The 23,487-nt window shown below is 50.3% G+C and overlaps 1 protein-coding gene across 1 annotated transcript in view; it reads left to right on the top strand.

Moving 5' to 3' along the window:
* Nucleotides 1-23,487, top strand: part of FAM53B (family with sequence similarity 53 member B) — an 87,875-nt gene that overhangs the window by 12,482 nt on the left and 51,906 nt on the right. Inside the window, exon 3 of the mRNA XM_007964346.3 lies at nucleotides 12,113-12,885. Coding sequence (XP_007962537.2) covers nucleotides 12,113-12,885 — 773 coding nt within the window. The remainder of the gene's footprint in view (nucleotides 1-12,112; nucleotides 12,886-23,487) is intronic.

Genomic DNA, 23,487 nt, shown 5'->3' with positions numbered 1-23,487 from the left:
CTGGCGGGGTCCCAGTGCCTCTGTCCCAGGCTCTTCTCCTCTTCAGCATGGTCCTGTCTTCCTTCTGCTCTGTGGGACAGTGCCAGGGCACTACGAGGCAGCAGAGGGAGAAGCTGGGAGCCGTTGTACTGGTGGGAGGTCTTTGGAGTCCCCTCGTTCTCCTCTGCTGCTCTCTGTCTATGGGCCTCATCTTTCTGTTGCTCAGCCCCTCCCTGATTCAGGAAAACCCTGACCTGCATGGCTGTGCGTCACTGAGGTGTTTCACTGACTGCGTTTTGTTTCATTTACAGTGACGTGCTGTCATAGATACGACTTGAGCACCTGCTGTGTGTCAGGCACCTGGTGAGGGATAGAGTGGGTCAGACCCTGCCCCTTCCCTCAGGGAGTTTTCTGTCTGGTGGAGGAGAAAGATCAATGAACAGTGAATTCCGCGCTGCTTAGGGCAACTTCCATGAGATGTGGAGGCCCTTGAACTATGGGGATACCACCCCGTCTTCCTGGCTAGGTTTCCTCACCTTGCAAATTGTGGGGATTTAAGGTGACGGCCACACACTAGCGCACATCCTCCCTCCCGCCTCTGTCCCTTTCCTGCACTTGCTGGGAGAGAGGGGTCAGCAGTCAGGAGCCTTACCCTGCACACTCTCTAGTGGAAGCTCAGGTTACCTCTCCAGCCCTTCTGGTGCTCCGTGAACTGGGAGTGCACTCCAGGCAGCAAGATTTCATCAGAGGTGTACCTGCTTTGCTTTGCTTTTCTTTCTTTTTTCTTTTTTTTTTTTTTTTTTTGAGACAGTCTCACTGTCGTCAGGCTGGAGTACAGTGGCATGATCTTGACCCACTGCAACCTCTACCTCCTGGGTTTAAGCTGTTCTCCTGCTTCAGCCTCCTAAGTAGCTGGGATTACAAACGTGTGCCACCACGCCCAGCTTATTTTTGTATTTTTAATAGAGACGGGGTTTTATCATGTTGGCCAGGATGGTCTTGATCTCCCGACCTCGTGATCTGCCTGCCTCAGCCTCACAAAGTGCTAGGATTACAGGCGTGAGCCACCGCGCCCGGCATGCCAGCTTTTCAACAGTGGGGAAGAGAATACTCTGAGGGGCCAGCTGGACTTTTCAAGAGGGTTTTGGGCCCTTCTAGCTCTTGACAATGCTGTGCAAAGATAAAACACCAAATTATCATAATCACCAACCCCCAGCCTGTCTCCTGAAGATAAAGGATTCATGTTCTGGTGCTGATCAGTGGAATTCTCCCATGAGAGCTGGGGACAGTTAGTCCTGTGACTCAGGATTTTTTCCTCCTGAGCCCCCATGCCAGGGTCCTCGCTGGAAGCCAGTATGAGTTCAAGTTTCCCGAATGTTCTGCAGAAAATCTGGGCAAGTGCAGTAGAGCAAGGAGCACAGCACCCTGGTCACTTCTTAAAATGCCACCGTTTCAAGTAGCTCAGCCTCCTCTGCACCCACTTAGATAAAACACGTAACTAATATAAATCGAATACTCACAACAATGCCTTTTTAATTTAATTTAATTTTATTTTATTTTATTTTATTTTATTTTATTTTATTTTTGAGACGGAGTCTTGCTCTGTATCCCGGGCTGGACTGCAGTGGCCGGATCTCCGCTCACTGCAAGCTCCGCCTCCCGGGTTTACGCCATTCTCCTGCCTCAGCCTCCCGAGTAGCTGGGACTACAGGCGCCCGCCACCTCGCCCGGCTAGTTTTTTGTATTTTTAGTAGAGACGGGGTTTCACCGTGTTAGCCAGGATGGTCTCGATCTCCTGACCTCGTGATCCGCCCGTCTCGGCCTCCCAAAGTGCTGGGATTACAGGCTTGAGCCACCGCGCCCGGCCTAATTTTATTTTTGTTTTTTGTTTGTTTTTTTTGAGATGGAGTCTTGCTCTTTCTCCTAGGCTGGAGTGCAATGGTGTAGTCTTGGCTCAGGGCAACCTCCACCTCCTAGGTTCAAGCAATTCTTCTGCCTCAGCCTCCCGAGTGGCTGGAATTACAGGCATCTGCCACCATGCCTGGCTAATTTTTGTGTTTCTAGTAGAGATGGGGTTTCACCATATTGGTCAGGGTGGTCTTGAACTCTTGACCTCAGGTGATCCACCCGCCTCAGCCTCCCAAAGTACTGGGATTACAGGTGTGAGCCACCGCGCCTGGCCTATGCTTTTTATTTATTTTTTTAATTAAAAGCACTTCACGCCCTGTGATTGCAAGCTGGATACCAGGCCCCTCCCCACTCTTATCCCCTACCCCAGTTTAGGAACTTGATACAGAGAAGTGGTTTTGTGCTTCTCAGTGTGGAAGAGAGAACAAAGCCAGCATGGAGTGTGGATGGGAGAAGCAGAGAGGGTAGAGCTGAGCACTGCCCAGCCAGCCCTGCACCAGGATTGAGTGCCCCTTATTAGGGTGCCAGCTCAGTCCCCAGCACAGGGCTCCTGCCAGCAGAGGCTGTTTTGACTCTTGGCTTCCTTTCTCATCTCCCAGAGCATCCCCAGCTCACCTTTGCTGAAATGGAATTTCCTCTACAAAGCTGCTCTGGGAAAGAGCCATTTATATGACTGGTTCTTGTGCCCTCGACACAGGAAACATAGGTCAGGTGGCAGCTCCGTGGTGCGGCCCACCCACTGGTCAGCCGACTGGGCGAGGGAGCCAGCCCTTGCTCCTGACTCTGATTTCTAGTGGGTACAAAGAGGGGCCCAGGCTGTGGCTGAGAGTCATCCTGTGTGGGGAAAAGCAGGGCCACATGTGGACTCTCAGTCCAGGCTCCCTCCACATCTTCTGCCATTTGCAGTGGGGGACCCAGGGTCACACGTGTACTAGTTTAATCTTTTTTGGTGAAACAGGCAAGTGGAGTGAGCGCAGTCTCCATTCACCACCCTTGGCTAATTGCAGCCATTCAGTGCATTTGTATTGTAGGGACAATGGGCACCACACATTCCATTTTCCTCAGCACTCAGGCGAGGAGGAGACCTGGAAATCACTCATATGTAAGAAAGCGAAGGCAATACCAATTATTTTAAAAAGGCTACTAGGAAAAGTCTTGTAAATACAAGTCAGTGGACAGAGAACAAAACAATTCATGTGCTAAAAAAAATTGGATGGAAACCCATAATTACTTTAGGAGTTATGGTAATAAATTATTTATTAATGTAAATTATTTCACAGGCAAAGAACATAGAGGAAACTTGAGCAGAAGGATCATACATTATGTATAAAAAGGAATTGTAAAAATATTATAGCAGCCCTCCTTGTGCCGCCCCAGTTCAGGTTTGTCCGCATTTTAATTATAAGCTCTTACTTTCAGGGTTTAATTACTTGGCTGTTAAAGTCTACTCTGTACATAAAAGGGTTGTTCCCTGGGGCACTCTCTGTATTAATTTCTACAGGGTAAACCAGTTGGCTGTGTTGAGCTGGGGAGGACTAAAAGATTTTGCTTTGAGATTTGGTAGCTTTGGTCTTTAAACTCAGCCACTGTTTGTCATGGAAAGTGGAAAGTGATTGTGCGTTGTAGGAAAAGGGTGGCCGTCAGAGCTTGAGTGTTTTTGATTCTTAGAACAAATAAACAAATGAATGAATCAAAATGAATGACAGCAATAACAAAATCAGAGCTTCTCAGGCCCAATTTTTGGTCTCTGCCACTTTTTCTGTTTTGCAGGGACAGCCATTTTGAATGTGGTCGTTGGGCCAGGTCCTGCAATAAGAGACTGCGTGTTAACCAGTATAGGCTAGAATGAGATTTGTTTTCATTGAAAAAAAATTATATCCATATATAAGTGTGTGTGTGTGTGTATATATGTATATGTATATAGGATTTTTTAAGGTTTGCTTTATTTTTATTTTTATTATGGTCATATGCATGATTTTTAAAAATCTCTAAAATAGTTTGTCCATGTAGGGCATTTAAATTCTTCCTTGTACCATTCATTGGTTTCAGGCAGTGTTTCAGGAATAATAAAGCACAGAATGGAAGTAGATGTAAAATGTGGTTGGCACATGACAAGTGTTGCCAGTGACAAGTGAAAACAGAGCTTCCCGGGGCTCCTTCTTACCCAGGTTGGGCTGACTTGATGGGGAGGGGACCGCAATAGTGCCAGAAGACAGGAAATGGCCACTGCCAGCCTATCTGGGTGCCATGCCTTCCACATGAAGAGATGGTCAAGTTAGGCAGCCTGGCCCAACTGCAAGAGCATAACCTTGGGACTGCAGACTATTTTGACATCCGGGCTCTGTCATTTGCTGGACGTATGTCCATGGGGGAGATGTGACATCGTTCTGAAGCCCAGTCTCCCCATCAGTCAGATGGGGACTGCTGTGACAGCCCATGAGATGAATCACATGCTTGGGATGCACATTCATGCTCTTCCTCAGCTTCAGCAAGGACCCTATTAGAGTGTTAGCTGATGAACAATAAATATGCATTTGTTGACAGTTTCGTGAAAAGCTCTGCCTGTCGCCAGTTCCCTCATCTGTTTAATGGCACCCAGCTTTGTTGTGCACATCAGTTGAGAGATGCATCACCAGCAGCTGCCCGTTTCCCATGCTCTGTGCACACCCACAATCAGGATGGAAATCCAGAGGAGATGGACCAAACTGACCTTGTTGTCCCTTCAGAATTCTTGTTGCCATTGCAAATACTAGCTGTTCCCTTACATTTATGAATGCCTGGGGGGTGGAATAGGAAGTCCTGGTCAGAACCAAAAGGGCTGTCATGAGACCCTAGTCTACTCCACCTTGTGCAGATCGTGAGATTGAGGCCCCTGTTCCCAGTGCCCCATCTGGTATGGTTTTTAACCTTGAGGATCCCACTGGGCATCTTTTTGTAAGAGCAAAGACTTCCCAGAAGCAGCGGCAGCTGCCATGGGCCACCACAACTCTGCTGGTAAGAGCAGGGCCCTGGTAATGGCTCTGAACCCCGAACTTTGTCCTTAGTAGCCTCTGTCACCTCCCAGAGCCCTGCAGACCTGCCTGCCTTCTTCCTTGGATGTGGGTCCTGATGGAGCGCTGTCTCTAGCCGTCCGAATTCCTTGTGCCTTGTGTGAGGAACTTGGTGTCCTGTGTTGCTGTCCCCCAACCCAAGACACAGCTGCCATTTTACAGTCCATCTCAGGTGCGTGGGCAGGACCTGAAGCTAAGGCCTGGCAGGCAAAGCCCGAGGACCTTTCGTTCCTGACACTGCTCTGAATTGAGTCTCCTTCTGGTCATATGAGCAAAGAGACCCTCCAGGGAGCCAGAGGCTCTCAAGTCCATTTAAAAACAGATGCAACAATCATGGGGGAGCTCATGTCATTGCCCTGCTTGTGTCCCCCGCACCCTCACGTTCTTTTCGTAAGATCAGTTTAGCAAAACCACCTTCAGAAAGACACTCGGCTCTCTTGATTTTCCCATTGGTGATTTGGTGAGCTTCTCCCCAAACCAAGCATAGAATCTTTGTGGCCCTGAGGCCAAGTTCACACAACCCAACCCACAGGGCAGGGGAGAGATACTCACTGTCAGCACAAGTAGATAGGTGTGAAATGTAAGAATGAGTCAGCTGGTCCTGATCTGACAGCAGGCTTGCTAATTGGGGCATTTTGTATCTTGGTCTGTACTTGAGGTGCGTAACCTTTTCTGGAAACCACATTCTGCTGTACTTATGTGACCATAAGGCACCATCGAAAATATAGTACAAGCTCTCCAGGGCTATAAAGCTCCTCTATCTTTTGAATATATGAAGGCTTATAGTCCCCCAACAATCTGGGGCCCTGGGAATTTTCCTTCAAATTTAAGGGTAGAAATGGAAATAAGAACATTTGAGGTCAAATACCATTCGTGTTCCTCTGAGTGTTTTTCTTGATTCGAGCTCTAGGATCTGTGCACACAGCAGTCTTCTGCCCTTCTTAGTCAAACAGTGACAGGACCAGAGCCTTGTGAGTGCAAATTTGGGGATTTGGGTCCTTGTCTCTGCATATGTAGGCATCTCATTCTCCTGTTCTTTGTGGCATAGTCAAAAGTCAGAAACTGCAAGCTCAGTCATCAAGCCTCAGCTTTGGAAGAGCCTAGTCTGTCCAAGACTGTGAGAGAGCTGGGCCCGAGGATGCTTGTGTGGCTCGCCCTCCCATCTGCAGGCAAAGGCGCATGTGTGTTTGCGCTACACACAAATGCACATGCTCTCACGTATGTATCATTTCAGACTTGTGAAGATAATGCTTAGTGGGGACACGGAGAAGCTTTACATGCCCTAAAGGCTAAAGCAACAGGCACAGCATAGAGCTGAATGGGCTGGTGCTGTGCTCTCAGGCTGTGGGCTGTCGCGCCCTGCTCAGGTCTGCCAGCGGCTTGGTGTCAGGCTGCAGGTGGGTGGGGGCCCTTCTGTGTATCTTTAGGACACAGCTGATGGGCCATTGCATGCTCACAGGGAGAAAGTGGGAGGCTTCACACTCATCTTGTTCACAGGAGTAAATTAGCTTCTAAGGCCTTTGCTAGTGGCTCTCCATCGAGAGCATGTTGTGTAGCTTGAGAAGGAGGCCCTAAGGATCCTCATCCTGTCCTGTGAAACTTCTAAGTACTTGAAGGGTGAAGTGATCCTTCTCCATTCTTCTTCCTGGAATTGGCCCAAACCGAAACATAAAACACCAACTTTCAGTGATGTTATGAATTCACATTTGTAGAGACCAGAATTGTCAATCCTCCTGAAGCTTCGGGGCAGTGGTGCTGGATGGTCTGGATGGGCTGCCATTCTGACAGATGTTTGAGAACTCAGTTCTCCATGTCATCCGCTTTCCAGAACAGCATTTCTCAACATTTTTGCATTGAAATAACCTGGGGAGCTTGTTAAGATGCAAATGCCTACCCAGAGAGGTTCTGATTTACCAAGTCAGAGATGGGGTCTAGAAACCTGCATTTTAACAAACACCCCCAAAGGATGCTCCTGTAGGTGGCCCAGAAGCCACACTTTGAGAAATCCTAGTCAGAGAAGCCAGGTTTCCATTCCAGCCAGATTCTACAGAGGCTGGCACCCAGTTGCAGCTCTGGTTGAGTCAAGCCTCAGCTAGGAGAGCGTTTTCCGGACCGTTAATTATCCTTATGATGACTGCTGCTTTTGAGAGCCTACTCTATACCCTGTATGAGATGCCTATTTAATTCTCATAATAGCTATGAGGAACTGAGTAACTAACAGAGCTGAGGTTTGAACCCAGGTCCTTGCCCTTTCCGCTACACCAAGTGACTGTTGCTCAGTAGACTCCTACATCATGGCCATTGTGACTTGAAAGAGTTATAGTTGTTTGTGCAGAAGTGATACTGAATGGAGGGGGCAGGGGCACCCCATATCCTCTTCTTGGAGGCCTACCGAGGCCCTTTGTACGGTGTGACGTGAGGGCCTAGCGCTTGGGGCAGTTTGCCATTAAAAATTAGCTTCTATTCCTGTTTCTTTTGTCTGGTGATCTGACCCAACAAATCGCTTTCTGTTCCCTGAGCGAATGGGGAAAACACAGGGCTAAACATAGCCTTGATTGTTTTTACTTTTCTCATATTGTACTTCTCAAAGCGATAAAGATAGAAACAATTACAATATTATCTGCCTGCAGACTGAACAAGTGGCCACCTGGCTGGTGTTGATACACAATAACAGTGCTTTGCATTTTCAGAGTGTCTTAGACATGACTCTGCCAACCCATCTCCTGGCTGAGTCACACATGGCCACATGGCCCAGGTGGGGCAGACAGTTCAGGGCACAGCCCAGGTTGGACTTACCTGGCCAAGGAAGACTCACCTTTGCCAAGGACAAAAGACAGCTGAGTCCAAGGGGACACCACATCCTCTTGTAGCTTTTATCTGCAGTTTGCAATCCACTCCCTCATTCATGCACCACTGACTAAGGTCTGCTGTTTGCCTTGCTCTGTGCTAGGCACTGGGGAGCCACATTGGGGCTGTGCTTGAGAGTCTGTGGCTTTAGGAGGAGAAGTAGATGTGTAAGCAGATCCATAAAGTTCAGGTACCTCTGTGCTGTACAATCATAGAGCTAGGAGAAGGCGTATCTTCAGAGGATCTTTGAGTTGGCTTTTTAAATGAGGAGACTCTTGGTGAAATGAGGATAAAGGCAGGAAAAGAACATTCCAGGCCTTTGCAAGGGTGTGAATGAGTGAAAGAGCTGATGTTGGGGGAAGCTACAACTTGTCTTCACAGTTAAAAACTGACTCTTCGAATCTTCCCTACAACAAATCTTATAGGCCATAGAGGCTTACTCTGTAACACAGAAGGAGTAGGTCCTATAGGAATTCATCACCCAACTCTGATGTCCCTGGGTTTTGGTGGTTACCTCAAGGCCCAGCAAGTTGGACTTCCAGCCTTTCTGCATATAGGTCTTAACCTGTGCTTGCTCCTGCAGTCTAGTTACTTAAACTTCAGTTTTATAAAGAATCGCTGGTGCGTAAGAATTACCCTTTTGGGTTGTCTACACAAAGCTGGGTAGAGGAGGTGTACTTTGTGGGCTGGTTCAGGAATTCTTCAAGGATGGTTTTGACTCTATGTGATTATTTTCTGACCTCCACTGTCATAGGAGGTTTGCTACCTGGAGTGTAGGGTTTGTTGGGGGAAATGATGAGGAGATGGGCCTGGGTGCCAGTCTGAAATGCTTGTCTTCTTTCCCTGAAGCAGCGGGTGACAACTGAAGCGAATAGGCCACAATAGGTGGGGGCTTCAGGAAGTTATCTAGAGGCAGTAAAGAGGTAGGCCTGGAGTAGGGAGGCCCTGAGGGATCCCTTCAAGAAGCACCAAGATCGCAGGCTGGCCATGGGAAAGGAAGGGCAGATGGGAGGGATGGTTTAGCTGCCTCCCAATTTCCCTTTCTTCTATGATTTCCCTAGAGATGGGGAAAATTCCAGGCCAGTGGCGCAAAAATGGAATAGAAAATGGCATCCTCTGAGAGTGGGATCAACTCCTTTTCATCTCACAGGTTTCCCTGAGGCCTGGCGGAGACACAGTCTGTAGTATGTCTCAGGCTCCGTGAGCACCGGCCACCCTTGCTGCTCTGTGCCAAACACGTTGGTTTTTTCCTCAGTCGGCCACGTTCCTGGCCCATCTGGTGCCTCAGTGCCTTGTCTCAAAAGAGAAGTTAGTGACTGGTGTTTGGTACAGCAACTTCCTGAAAACCCAGAGGAGCCAACTCAGCAGAGGGCGGGCTGTGGGCCCCCACCCTGACCCTGGCTCACTTCCTGAGTTCAGCAAGGGCACAGCACCAGTGGGCTTGGTGGTCACATCCCCCACATATTCGGTAAGACATTTTTTCTCAGAACATTTGGAGACTATAGAAAAACAAAAGAGAAAAAATAAATTAACCAACCAGCTGTCTGCCAATCCACTATTAACATTTTGGTTTATTTCCTTCTTACCTTCACATACAACAGACATATTTTGCTAAGTAGAAATCACACCCTCTATACAGTTTTACATCCTCTTTCTTTATGCTCAACTTTATGTTATTAGCATTTCCCCACATCATTTAATGTTCTTTGAAACTCTGCTTCTTCATGCTCCATGTTATTCCTTGATAATTTATTTAACCAGCCCCTGCTGTAAGATGTTTTTATTATGTTTACCATTTTGCTATCACTCATCATTTTGATGAACATCATCATACATAAATCTTCACTTTTTTCTTAGGATAACTTTCTGTTTTCTTTTAAATCAGATAACTGGGATATTTGTGACTCTGTCAACAAGAGTTTATATTTCCTTTAATTTTACTTTATAGCCGGTCACGGTGGCTCATGCCTATAATCCCAGCACTTTGGGAGGCCAAGGTGGGTGGATCACTTGAGGCCAGGAGTTTGAGACCAGCGTGGCCAACATGGTGAAACTCCATGTCTACAAAAAATACAAAAATTAGCTGGGCTTGTGGTACACGTCTATAATCCCAGCTACTTAGGAGACTGAGGCACCAGAATAGCTTGAATCTGGGAGGTGGAGGTTGCAGTGAGCTGGGATTATGCCACTGCACTCCAGCCTGGGCCACAGAGCCAGGTCCTATCTGAAAAAAAAATTTTTTTAACTTTATATTAGTTTATTGGACTTTCAGCTGCTGACCAGTGTCAAGTTGAAGCTGATTTAATAGAATGGTGAATACCCAAAGGGAATGGTTTCCTTGGTGGTGAAGCCTGTCTACAACTTAATATAACTTGAAGGAAGGGGTATGTTGGATGATTTTTGGAAGTAATTGATCCAGTCTAGTTGGAGGAGCAGTTATTGAGACCTGCTGGGTCAGGCCCTGGGAAATTTCAGAGATTAGATGAACGATGTATGATGAAGGAATTGGATGTTTAGTGACAGTCTTGCTTTGTTGCAGCTGGCTTGCCTGGGCTTTTGGAAGGTTTCTCTCCTGCATCTCCAGCTTCTGAGGCCCTCCATGAATACAGCCTCTGGATAATTTCTAGCAGTGTCCCCTGCCAGGGGCACAGCCCCTCAATCTGTATCTCATGACCTTGGCAGGATGCCCAAGAGGAAGGAGTACCACTGTTAGCTGTGCCTTAGCTTTTCCTCTGGGCTCCTGGCCCTCCCTTTGGGCTGCACAGGTCATTCCCATTGAGTCAGTCAAGAAGCTGCTGCTTGTGACGCTCAGCTGGCTGTGTCTCTTGGTGCCCTCTGAGGAGTGGCCACTGGTAGAGGAGATAGGTTTGTAGTCCTTGCTGCCTCGAGCACTCATGGGTTAAGTCTCAGTTTTCTGCACCTGAGCCCATCTTGCCTGACCCATAAACTCCTTAAAGCCAGGGGCAGAGTCAGGCTCCCCTGCAGTCTGCCTCAGCGCTGCAGTGTAGTGAAAAGGGCCTGTGCTCTGGGGCCTGACTAAGCTGGGTTTACATCCTGTCTGGTGCTAGCTGTGTGGCCTTGGGCTAGTTGCTCAATGTCCCCCAAGCCTTGGTCTCCTGATCTGGTCCATGATGGTACCTGCACTCAGGGTGCTGTGCGGATTACACAGCCCAGGCGAATGCTCAGTAAGTGATCTGCATTGCTGTGAGACCCTGCGTGCATTTAAATACCTACCAAATATCATTTCAGGTTTCACTTGTATTCTTCTCTTGACTGACTCAAGCCATTCACATGTGCATGATTTATAAATATATATAGGTTCGAGAAAATAGTACTAACAGGTTGTTCCCTGACAGCATGGCATATTTCTTAACTTTGCTTTTACACTGTAGACTTGAATACAAGAACTATGTCAAATTTATCTTTGCATCTCTTAAAATTCCCCACATGGTGCCTGATTTCATAGTAGAAAAACAGTAAATAGTTCTTGAATATTTCACAAAATAAAGGTTCAAGTGCAAATGTAGCATTTCATAGCAGGATAGGTTATTTATTTGTGTATTCAAGTAAAGACCTGAATACATAAGTTTAAGTGGTGCCTTTAAGTCTGTGAAGCCCAAGACTTGTTCTTATAGATTTTAATTGCTTTAAGTGAAAAATCGAGTGAACACAGAGAAAATGCTGTGATTGGCAGCCATTGGTGACATCGATGTTGAGCATTTTGATGGAGGTGATCTAAATCAGTACCAGCTCCAGCTTCTATTAGCAAAGGCTTTCAAGGTGGAATTGGGGTGAACTAACCTGGCAGTGCCCCAGCCATCTTTTGGCCTTGGCCATCTGAGGTGTTGAGACATCTTTGGTTGTGGGCTTCTGCCAGGGCATCGAGTCCCCGTCCTGAGAACTGCAGAGAACCCAGTGGCACTTAACGTATGTCTTGTCCTGACTCTCTTACTGGCCAGGGCAGGGCTCAGGGCAAGTCGGTTTCCCACCCATAAGATGAGAAAGCATTTTGGATGAAAAATATTGCTTTGGATTCTCCTGGGAGACGGTATGGTACACTGGAAAGAAAACCATATCAGGAGTCCCAGGGGTGTATCTGGATTCTAGGCCCTGCTCCGCTTCCAACTTCCAACTCAAAGCCTTGAGATTCACTTCTCCTCTCTGAGCCTCAGTTTCTCATCTGTAAAATGAGGTTGGACTGGATGGTTTCTAAGGGCCTTTTGGCTCTAAGATACTGTTTTTGAAACGGGCTGTTGGTGTGGAGATATTAAAGGGCTGGAGTGAAGGCCTTCTCAAATCCTGTTTTCTCCTTGTCATTTATGAACCAGAAAATGACAGATGGCGAGACCTGGACAGGAAATGCCCTCTTCAGATTGACCAACCGAGCACCAGCATCTGGGAATGCCTGCCTGAAAAGGACAACTCACTATGGCACCGGGAGGCAGTGACCGCCTGTGCTGTGACCAGTCTGATCAAAGACCTCAGCATCAGCGACCACAACGGGAACCCCTCAGCACCCCCTAGCAAGCGTCAGTGCCGCTCACTGTCCTTCTCCGATGAGATGTCCAGCTGCCGGACATCATGGAGGCCCCTGGGCTCCAAAGTCTGGACTCCTGTGGAAAAGAGACGCTGCTACAGTGGGGGCAGCGTCCAGCGCTATTCCAACGGCTTCAGCACCATGCAGAGGAGCTCCAGCTTCAGCCTCCCTTCCCGGGCCAACGTGCTCTCCTCACCCTGCGACCAGGCAGGACTCCACCATCGATTTGGAGGGCAGCCCTGCCAAGGGGTGCCAGGCTCAGCCCCGTGTGGACAGGCAGGTGACACCTGGAACCCTGACCCGCACCCGATGGGAGGGGGCCGGCTGGACCTGCAACGGTCCCTCTCTTGCTCACATGAGCAGTTTTCCTTTGTGGAATACTGTCCTCCCTCAGCCAACAGCACACCTGCCTCCACGCCAGAGCTGGCAAGACGCTCCAGCGGCCTTTCCCGCAGCCGCTCCCAGCCGTGTGTCCTTAACGATAAGAAGGTCGGTGTTAAAAGGCGGCGCCCTGAAGAAGTGCAAGAGCAGAGGCCTTCTCTAGACCTTGCCAAGATGGCACAGGTAAGAGCCCCAGCATCCTGGAGTCACCTTGGTGCTCACTGGAGCCTCTGCTGGGTCTGGGCCGTCCTAGACAAGCGTAGAACACCAGTTTCAGAAATACCCAGGAGTGGGTTAGTTTCCTTGTTTTTAAAAATCCTTTTCAAAGAAAGATTATTTCCAGTTGGTTTTTTAAAAGCGTTTATTTCTTTCTATTTACAACCAAATATTCCCTTTCACTGTGAGTGCAGTGCTAGGGGTACAAGGGCAGGTGGATGGGGAGAGGTGGGCTGTTGGTGGGCAGACTCACTGGACCAAACACTGGTGTTCCCCTCCGGCCCTTCACTGAAGCCGTCTCTCCCAGGAAGCCGCCCCTGCAGCTGCTGCAAGAAATGTTTATACACACTGGGATTCAGCGTCCCTTGGATTATGCTGGTCCTGAGATCAGGGGTGTGGGTAATGGTTTCTGAGAGCTAGTGATTGTGGAGAGCTTATTCCTTTGATTAAACTGTTGAAATGTGAGGCCCTCAAGATGCTGTGACCAACATTCTCTGAGCTGCCTCTGCAGTCATCCTTGCCCTTTGCTGTAGAAGTATCTGGCCACACGCCCCTGTCACTTGGACTTTATCCTCTTTGTCTTGGAGCTCTGCCTTGTGCTAACACTGATCTTGGATATTGATTTGAATGATACGAACTTGGAGTTCATACTCTGTCATCAGGAGCGTCTCTGAGCCTGAGAGTTGGCTGCATCTGGTTCTGGCTGGGGATGAGGAAGTGGTGCTGGCCCTTGTGACCTCTGACTCAAGGATGGGTGGATGTGATGGGCCACAACACTATTGGCTCTGTGTTCATCCAGGAGCTGTCAGTTACTTAATGCCGCAGTCTGACCATCATCTTTTCTGGACTTACTTATGTAAACATTGGTCTCACTGGGTTTCAAGGGGTGAAGATCTTCTTGTTGGTGAGGATGGCTTCAGAGGGGTTGGCCTTGGTCACTCAGCACTATGGCCACATCCAGGGCAGGCGGGCTCATCATGCTCACTGTGTTTTGGGCGGGCATAGCTGACTTCCTTCCAAGCCCAATGTTGTTTTCTCAATTGGGTCTTCTTTTATAAAGAATGTGCAGTTTCTCTTCATGGGGTTTTGTTCTTCTCTCCTTTAGTTCCTACTCCCAACGCAGAGGTCTACCCAGAAAAGAAGAGGTGCAAGTGTCTTAAGTCTAAAGCATATCTGGCCCCAGAGTCCAGACTTTCTGGCTACCTTTGTTCAAGAGCCTGGGCACTGGCTGGGGCAGTGGGAGGGCAAGATGGTGGTGTGCTTGTTCTCCCCTGTGTCAGTGGGATCCGCCTGGGGGAGGCCTGAAGGGGTGTGGGTCAGCGCTTCTGCCCCTTCTCAGCTAGTTTCCATTTCTTCCATCGTGGCTCCAGGCATGTGCTGTTCTTTTTGCAGTGTAGTGGAACGTTTTTGACTTTACTAGCTGGACAGGGATTGAACGCATTTATTGGACACCAAGAGGAATTTCCCTTCTCCAGAAAAATGTAAATAGGTAAAAAGTCTGGAAAGGTGACAGATTTGGGTGACTTCTGAGGAAAACCCAGAGCCCAGAGTTCTGGGTGTGATAATGCTTCAGTTACATTTTTAATGCTGAGCATATTTTATTACCTAATGAGTAGATAGATAATAAAAACAACATATATGTTATTATATGTTACTAGCCACAGCTGGAATAACACCACTGGCATCATTGGAGACATTTCTTGACCTCGTTTGGTTAGATACTATTTAAAAATACAATGCTCAGCGGGGCTGCGCCCAGTTGTATAGATGGCTTCATTGGCCCCAGGCAGGCCTCCCAGATCTGGGAAGGTGCGTGGAACCTGAGGAGGCTGCTCTGGCTCAGCCTGTCTGTCCTTGGCCGCCTTCTTGGCAGCGGGTCTTGAGCACAGGGAAAGTAGAGAGGGGCCTCTGGAAAGTGTGTGTGCCCAAGGCCTATGGCCAGAGCCCTGAGGCTGGGCCCGTGAACGCTGAGCCATGCCCCCACCAAGAGTCTAGACCCTAGTCAGCCCTCTTTTCATGGGGCTCGGCCTGCTTTGGCTCCATCATCAGTTGATTTCTAGCCGGGGGAGGTGGGCCTTGCTTTTCTCTGGGGCCCTGAGAACGAGGCCTAGGGTATCCATACTATGTATTTATCAAGAGCCCTGGACCGTGCAGGGCCTTGTGCGTGGTAACCTGATGAGCTGGGCATGTTGCTGGTGTACAAGGACTAACATGTTGCTAGATGGCCACTGAGGTTAGACCACTAGCCACAGACCCCAGTTTCTACATGCTGTGGCTTCACTCAACATTTGGGACCACTGAGAAGGGGCTGGGGTCTGCTCTGCATGCCCATGGAGGCAAGACTTGGAGTTGGGCTTTCCATATCTTTGGAAGGGTAGGCTTGTACCCAGGTGTGGCCCATGCTTCCTTCCGCTGGGCTCTGGCTTCTCTTTCGTGGGCCTTTTGATCTTGGTTTACACATTGCCTTTGGGGGTGAGAGCTCCACTTGTGCATTCTTGTAAAGGCGCCCTTCGTATGTGGGTTCTGAGGCCAGGTGTGTGAGAGTCTGCAGAAGGCCTTTTCAGTTAGACCTTTGGAGCAGCTGGCCATTCTGAAGAGCCCCAGCTCCCTTAGAGGCCCCGACTGGGGCCCAGAGCAGATCTTGAGGGTGTGCGTGAGTACATGGGGTCTTCCCTCTGGCCATGATTCGGTATGGCCAGATGGACTGTGGTAGCTGGAGCCCCTCCAACCTGCCTGCAGGAAAGGGTCCAGGGAGAGAACCCAAGAGAGTAAGAGGGCAGGAAGCTCCGAGGTCCAAGGCCCTGCCCTCATCTGTATCCACCGTTGAGTTCAGCAGGAGCAAGTGCCCGGGGGTGTAGACTCTGTGCTAGAAGCAGAGGATATCAGGAGATGTGACCTCAGAGCTTGTCCATTCCAGTCCCTCTTGAGGAAACTGAAGCTCTCTTGGTCCCTATGCTTGCCAGGGCTCTTTTGGGCATGGTGTTCACTTTTGGATCTGCATTTAGAAGGCGACATTGACACACTAGAAGGCCTCCAGAGGTGGGGCCGGAGACTGGAAGCCCTAGGCAAATTGCTTGACATGTCTGTGCAGCAAATGCCACCACTGCCACAGGACTGTGGGAGGAGTAAGAGAAACAACGTATGTGGATAATGCGCTATCCATATGGGTGTGTGTTTGTATATGTGTGTGTGTCCACATCTGTTGATATGTGTGTGTGTGTGTGTCTGTATATGTACACACACCCACCCCCCCACCCCCCCACCCCCCCACCTAGTGCTTTGGCTGGCACAGGCTGAGTGCTGACAGATACTCATGATCATCGTCACAGTCACGGGACTTGGAGGGAAGGTGTGGGCTGCTTCTGGGTGCTCCAGAGGCAGAGGTAGGAGCAGAGGGTGGACGTTCCTGGGAGGTGCCCTCAGTCTGCTATGAGAATGCCTATTTTTCGGGAAGCCGAGTTGGGCGGATCACAAGGTCAGGAGATCGAGACCATCCCATCCCAGCTCACACAGTGAAACCCCGTCTCTACTAAAAATACAAAAAACTAGCCGGGCGTGGTGGCGGGCGGCTGTAGTCCCAGCTACTCGGGAGGCTGAGGCAGGAGAATGGCGTGAACCCGGGAGGCAGAGCTTGCAGTGAACCGAGATCGCGCCACTGCACTCCAGCCTGGGTGACAGAGCGAGACTCCGTCTCAAAAAAAAAAAAAAAAAAAGCCTATGCCTATTTTTCTTTGTTTGTCCACCGTTTTCCCTGTGTTTCCATCCTCCCTTTTCTGTTCATGCCACTTTCTGTGTCTTGTTTGTTCATCTTCTTGCCTCATCGCTTTTCTTTTGTAAATGGGAAGGAGGCCTGCCCTGCAGCTCAGCTCAGCCTGCAGTCAACTCTGTGTTCAGAGCCCAGGGTTATGAAATGGTGACAGAATTGGATTCGCCCCCCTCTTGCCAGAGGAAGTTGGCTGTGTGTGAGCATTCTCCTATCTGTCACCCTTGAAACGAGGGTGGAAATATCCCGGGGGCACGCTGGCCACCCTCCCCCTTCCTAGCCGCATCCCTGGGGGACAGCTGTCCCAGTTAACTCTTGTCTGTTGGGGATGAGACGCACAGGGTGGGGTGTCGACGTTGCTTTCAGATTGTCTTTGCTCATGTCTTCTTAAAACCCCAATGCCAAGAGAGCAGGCAGAGATGCTGAATGAGGCTGCAGGTGAGGTGGCCATCTGGATCCTGAGTCGGGGAGACTGACTATAGTGAGGAAAGCCCTAATGGGGGAAGTGACGCAGGGACCTAGTCCCGCAGTGGCCGCCCTCCCTGTACTTGTAATTACAACCACTTGGTTCCACAGAGCAAGTTGCCCAAAGGCAGCTCAGAGGACTGGCTGTGCTGCTATCCCTGCGCAAGCCTGGCCCCATGGGCCTCCTGCACAGCTTTCCTCCTCACATGGTGTTTTTGGCCCTCCTGGTTGGTGTTTTCTGTGAGGCTGCAGCCTTCCTTTTGCAGAATGACAATGTGTGCCATTGAGGGCAGGGCCCAGCCTGAGGGTGTGAGTCGTTTATTAGCAGGACTTTTGCTGACATTTTCCTTACTGCTTTTTTGAGACCTGGTTTGACCACCCAGCATTGGTTGGCTCCCAGCAAGACTTGAGCTATATGAGGCCATTTAGACATAGATCACATGTGTGTGAGCAAAGATTTCAGAAAAAAGCAACAATTAAAAAGATCACCCATTGAATGCAGTCCCCCTGGGTGTCATAGTCCCTGCTGTATTTTTAACTCCAAGCTGGTCATCTTGAAAGAGCAACAAATTGTACTTCTCAACAGTGCTTCAAACAGAAGCAAGATGTTTGTGGGGAGGGGTCGGGATGCCGAAACAGAGGTTTGATTGATTGCAGCTGCCCACACACTGAGTCCCCAAACCTCCCTGAGCAGGCCTCAGAACAGGCAGCAACTGTTGTGTTAGCAGATGTTTGAGAGACCGTGAAAGCTGGCCAGGGGCAGTTTGGGGTAGAAAAGAAGCATGAGGTAGAAACCAGCATGCCAGCATGTCTTTGGGAAGCCGCTGAGAGCAGTATTCCTGGGGGTGAGTCCAGGAGAGCTGGGTGGGCGGGGCTACAGGGGCTGTGCAGGATGAGGGGTTGCTGCAGGAAGTCGTGAGAGCTTGTGCAGATGCTCATCAGTGACTCGCAGCTCTTTGCTGGACAGGTCCTCTCCAAGTGAAGCCCCCCAGCCAGCTTCCACTTTCCATCTTTTGTGCCGGGGGGGCCACCTTTGAGGGACAGTGGCCCTTCTTGGTCGCCATGGGGTTGGCTACATGACTTCTTGCTCCGGCACTCCCAGCAGCTGCAGGCCAGCTGTGCCTTTCCTTGGCCAAGTTTCTGTGTGGCAGACCCAGCTTGCCTGCACCTTTGTGACTTTCTCCGGTCCACCCTGCCAGTGGCTGTTCCTCTTCAGTTGCTTATGGTTCCCGCCGCCCTGCACCCTCAGCACCCTTCCTCTCAGGGTGGGAAGCTGTGCCGATGGCAAGTAGAGGAATTCAGAGGTGGAGCACCCCTTATAACACGGACTGCAGACAATGTGAAGATCTGGTGAGAGAGATAGGCTTGGAAAGCCCTAGAAAGCCCATTGGAATGAAAGAAATGCTAAATATAAGTAAAGGCAAAAACTTTTGTGGGCAGGCACATGGGAGTAGTTGCTTCTGACTTAGAGATAGTTAGGATAGACTTGAACAAAGGAAGAGAGCCTGTAAGACCTGGACTGTCAGAGTTTAGGGATGTCAAGGGGGCAGCTTTGGGTGCTGAACTAGCACGCCTCCTTCCGTGCTCTTGACAGACATTGCTAATCAATCATGGCAGCCTTTTCAGGTGAACTTAGTGGAGGTCTTAGAATCCTCCCCTTGGCAGTCTTGGCAGCCATTGCTAATTGATGGGTAACTGAACGTTATCTGCCATCTCTGTTCTAACCCATCCCCTCACTTGAGGATGAGGCCTCTAGAGTCCAGGAGGAGTTGGGGCCTTGCCCAAAGTCACATGGTGAGGCACCCCGGAAGGTGGGAACCCTGACCTCTTGACCCCAGGCTCAGTGCTCCCGCTGCTGTGCTTGGTCCTGAGTGAGGACCACTCAGCTGGCCCTTCCAGAGAACTGATGTGCATGGGGCATAGAGAGTGTGGCAGTGAGAAGTAGGAGCTTCAGAGTCAGAGAACTGGGGCTGTGTCCCCATTCTGCCACTTTTGAGCTGTGTGCCCCAGGCCTCATGTCTGTGTCTGTAAAATGGGAATGGCAGTGCCTGTTGCTCATGAGTGTGGGAGGAATCATGTGGCATGGATCTGGCACATGGTTGGCACTCAGCAAATGCCAGCTTTGATGAACAAAGAAAGCCCGGGCCTGCTGCAGCCTTTCTCCCATGGTAGCTCCCCTCGTACCCTCTGCTGCTCTGGACAGTGTCCTGGGCTCTCCACTCTTGGTGGGCTGGGATCCTGCCAGCCGTGGCGCATGCTGGCGTCAGGCTTCCAGGAGACTAGTTTCAGCTCTAGTCCTCGTCTTCCCTGCTTCCCATCCTTTCCCTCCCTTTCTTCCCTTTCTTTTGACGGAGTGTTGCTCTGTTGCCCAGGTTGGCGTGCAGTGGTGAGATCTTGACTCACTGCAGCCTCCGCCCAGATCCCTCCTTTCTGTCTGTAGTCACAGCCCTCAGGTTGCACAAGCAATCTGCTTAAGGTCACTGGGATCGAGGCCGAGTGTTGACACAATAGCTTTGCTCTCCTGGGGAAGAGGAAAATGGGAGTTCATCTGGGGACTGCTAGGGAGGCAGCTTTTAGTGCCACTTACTGATTTCCATGCTTCAATTGAGAGCCATCCTGAGCAGAGAATGTTTGAGAAGCTATGAGGCTCTGGGAGGCCCCGGCTCTCTGAAGTAGGGGCCCTTTCCTAAGCCAGCTGCTCAGATGAGAGCCCTGGGTGTGCTGGGAGTGCTTTTGGCTTGCCAGGCCCTGCTCTGGTGCTGGCAAAGAGGCTTCAGAGACCCTAGCAGGCTCTGCCCTTGGAAGGCTTATGGGCCGGGGGGAGAACGAGGCCTTACCAGCTGAGGCCTCGCCACATCAGAGGATATCGCCAGTCTTGCTTCATGGAAGCCAGAGTAAGAACAGCCTGTGGGTCAGCTGGCTCTTGCCCCTTTGGCTGGTTCAACTCCAAGGGCCCCCAGTGGAAGGTTTAGAGAAACCCTCATGTTTTTCCCAGGCTGCTGAAGGAGAAGCAGAGAGCGTGGGCTGAGATGAGGAGACAGAGGGCTGGTGGGAGAGCGGGGCCTCAGGCTGGAGCCCTGCCCACGAACTGAGCCCCATCTTCATCCTGGGCAACTTATGGAATCTCTTCATGGTTCAGTTTCCCCATCCTCAAGGAAGGGTGGTGACGCCCTCTCTCACTGTGTTAAATGTCTCATTAAATGAGTTCATTTGTATGAAGTGCTCGGAGCTTAGTACTGTGTGCCCAGGACATGTGCTCAGTAAGAGTTGGCTGCCATATTGGGAGTTGCACTTTAGGAGTAAGGGGAAAAATTTGGCAAAAGGAGGGACCTGCTGTTCTTCAAGTGTGAACTGTCCTCCCCTCAGGAATTCCTTGTCTCTGCAGCGTTGACGTGCTCTGCCGCATCCCTGCTCCCCAGAAGAAGGCCTCACCTGAGGTCACAACTGAGTTGTTGAGCGGTGCTGCAGGGGTATGAGTCCCGGGCTCTGTAACTCTGAGGGCAGGGATTTGCCTTATTGCCACGTGGTAGAGGCCTCTCATATCCGAAGGGAAACAGAGGTACGCTGTTGTTGGAATAGAGCTGCAGTTGGAGTCAGAAGAGCTGGGTTTGAGAGGCACTCTGCCACCTGGCTGTGTGGTGACTGTGAGCTGGTTGCCCTGCTTCTCTGAGCCTCGGGTTTCTGACCGTGCGTGCATCTGCCCAGGTGTAGCCATGAGTGTCAGGTTACCTGGAAGCCAACACACTGCAGGTTCCTAGACCTTGTCCGAGAGAGTCTGAATTAGCAGGTCTGGGGCAGAACCCTAGTACCTCGGGGTCCCAGAAGCTCCCTAGTTGAGTCTGTGGCTTGTGGGGGTGGTAGAGATGGGCATATTCCTAGCCCAGTGACTCCACAGATGCCCAGGGACTAGTTTGTGTCATATGGAGATGGCATTGAGAGCTCAGGTCCCTCAGTCAGGAGGTACCAGCTCAGCCTGGATTAGGAAGGGTCTGACCTGGAGGAGGATCCGGGTCCTAGGGTGAGTGCCCACTGAGCTGCTGTGCCAAGCAGAGCAATGGTGCCCCGCCTGCCAATGAAACTGCCCATGCAGGAGGGCTCGGGGTTGACTTACGCTGAGTCGAGTACAAGGCGCTGCTTCAGAAATGTCTGGAAAGCCTGTTCTAGTATATGGTGTTGAACATTTCCAAGGCAAGTTCTCATGGGTGGGTTGTTAAGGGCAAGTTCCACACCCTGTTTGATATCCTGCCTTGTGTGCAACGGCAGAGTGAATGAATGACAGGAACTCTGAGTGCAGGGTAGAAGCATTAGTAGGTTTTAAGCAGGGGAGCAATAGCACCCCGTAAAAAGCTCCTCTGGGACGACAGTGAGCAGCATGGACTGTAGGTTCTGGGGGAGGTGGGGAGGCCAGGCAGGAGGCTATTGGCAAACATGAAGGTGGGCTAGACGATGGTGGGGGCAGTGGAAGTGGTGATAGGCATAAGGGGCTCAAGAAATGTTCTCAAGGTAAAAGCAGCAGGGCTGACTTCCAACTCACTCTAGTCACAGGCTTCACTGGGCAGAGAATCAATCATCTTAATCCCCAAAGGTGGCAACTTTCTTTAAGCTACCCTGTTTAGTGTTTGTTCATCGTAAGTCCCTCTTGTTATCTAACCTGCAGTCCTCACTTTGACTGTATTTCTTCTTCATCTGTTCTCAGTAGAACTGAAATCCAGTGGATCACCATGACCTATTTTGTCTCTGTATGAAAGTATCTATGGGACTCTCTTACCTCCTGTCCTTGCACATCTGTGATTTGCTGGCGCAGCTGCTCCTTGCCACTGGGGAGGCCCCATTCCTTACCCTTTCCTGTCAGCCCTCAGTTTGCAAACTTCTGACTCCTTTGCCCAAGCTTCTCTGTTCTTGTCCACTTGAAAGTGGCTGCCCATTCTGAACTCTGGGCTGGAGAAGGGCTGGGGGCAGCTTAGGGCCACAGGAGGATTCTTTCATGGTTTCTAACGCTTGTCACGCTGGATCTTGTCTCAGCTGTGCCACATCTGGTCAGTTTACAACAGCTGGGACAGCAGCTCCCGGAAACAAGGGGCCTGTGATGGCCTCCTCAATTCTCCTAATGAAGCCGAGTAATCCCCAGCTGGGCCTCAGAGGATGCAGCGAAAGGGAGGTCTGCCTTATTCCTGCTTCCTTATCTGGGACATCAGGAGAACGCCTGGTGGGAAGCCCCTCCCAGCCCGAGGTTAGCATGGTGCCTGCGCCCAGTGAGGGCCAGAGCAGGAAACACAAAGAGGTGCATCAGCGAGATGGGTGTGGGATGGAGACAGAGCTGTGCCCAGAGCCCAGCACGGCTGGTGCCTGACCGGGCCTTTTCCCGACACCATGCAGGCCGCTGACCTTTGTGGGTCCATTAGTGTGAAGCCTTTACTTTAGCCCACTTTGCCTTTTGCAGCATGGTCCTCTGTCGCCCCAAGCACTGCACCAGTAGAGAATTTCTCCTGCTGACAGGAGCCCATTTATCTACCATTTTTGTGGTATCAGCCATCCGGAATTACCACTCTTTCTTGCAACTTCAGGCCACAGTCAAGAAATCAGAAAGCAAACGCCACACGAAGAACAAACCCTTTGCTGCAGTCCCCATGCTGGCGGGAACTTGGTTAGACTAGACTCAGAGTGGGTGTTAATTGCCTATTTATGGCCAAAAGATTAACAATGCCTCCTTTGAAAGTTAGACATAGTAGAGCTCTTGGATAATTCCTTTTTGGGAGGGGGAGGAGTGGCTTAAAAAAAAATCTCTTGGAAAACAAAAGCAACAATTGGTTGCAAAATATAATGCAACCACCAGAAGCTTAATTTGTGAGCAGTAACGCGAGTTCACATCAGTAATGTGTCACTAGAGGTCATCAGGCACCCCCCCTTTCCCTGAAGGGCCACAGACTGCATTTACTCCTCATGGAGTAGTGGTGGCGGTATGGAGGCCCCCGCTGTTTCACTGCTGGAGCTCTGTGGGTGGAGTGGGTGAGGCAGGCCTCCTGGGTCAGCCAGGGCCTGTCAGAGGCAGAAACCAGCCCATTAGATGAGGTGAATTCACTGTGAGCAATGGTTAGCTAGGTTTCTGAAAAACTGAAAAGCCAAGAAGAGAAAATGAAGTATTAGTATCACGCAGAAGCAGCTACAGGAAGCCACTCCCCACTTTGGGCTAGGGGACCCCCGGGCAGAGACTGCACTTCTGAAAGCTTGGCAGCATGGAGTCCATTGGCCCCACTGGGCTAGGGCAAGACCTGAGAGGCGGGGGCGCCGGCCAGCTGGTCCTGCAGAAAGGGAAGGTGATGAAATTGGTTCTGTGAATGTTG

The sequence above is a fragment of the Chlorocebus sabaeus genome, chromosome 9 (genome assembly GCF_047675955.1).
Source record: "Chlorocebus sabaeus isolate Y175 chromosome 9, mChlSab1.0.hap1, whole genome shotgun sequence".
Classification (NCBI taxonomy): domain Eukaryota; kingdom Metazoa; phylum Chordata; class Mammalia; order Primates; family Cercopithecidae; genus Chlorocebus; species Chlorocebus sabaeus.
This window is presented reverse-complemented; position numbering and strand designations above follow the sequence as displayed.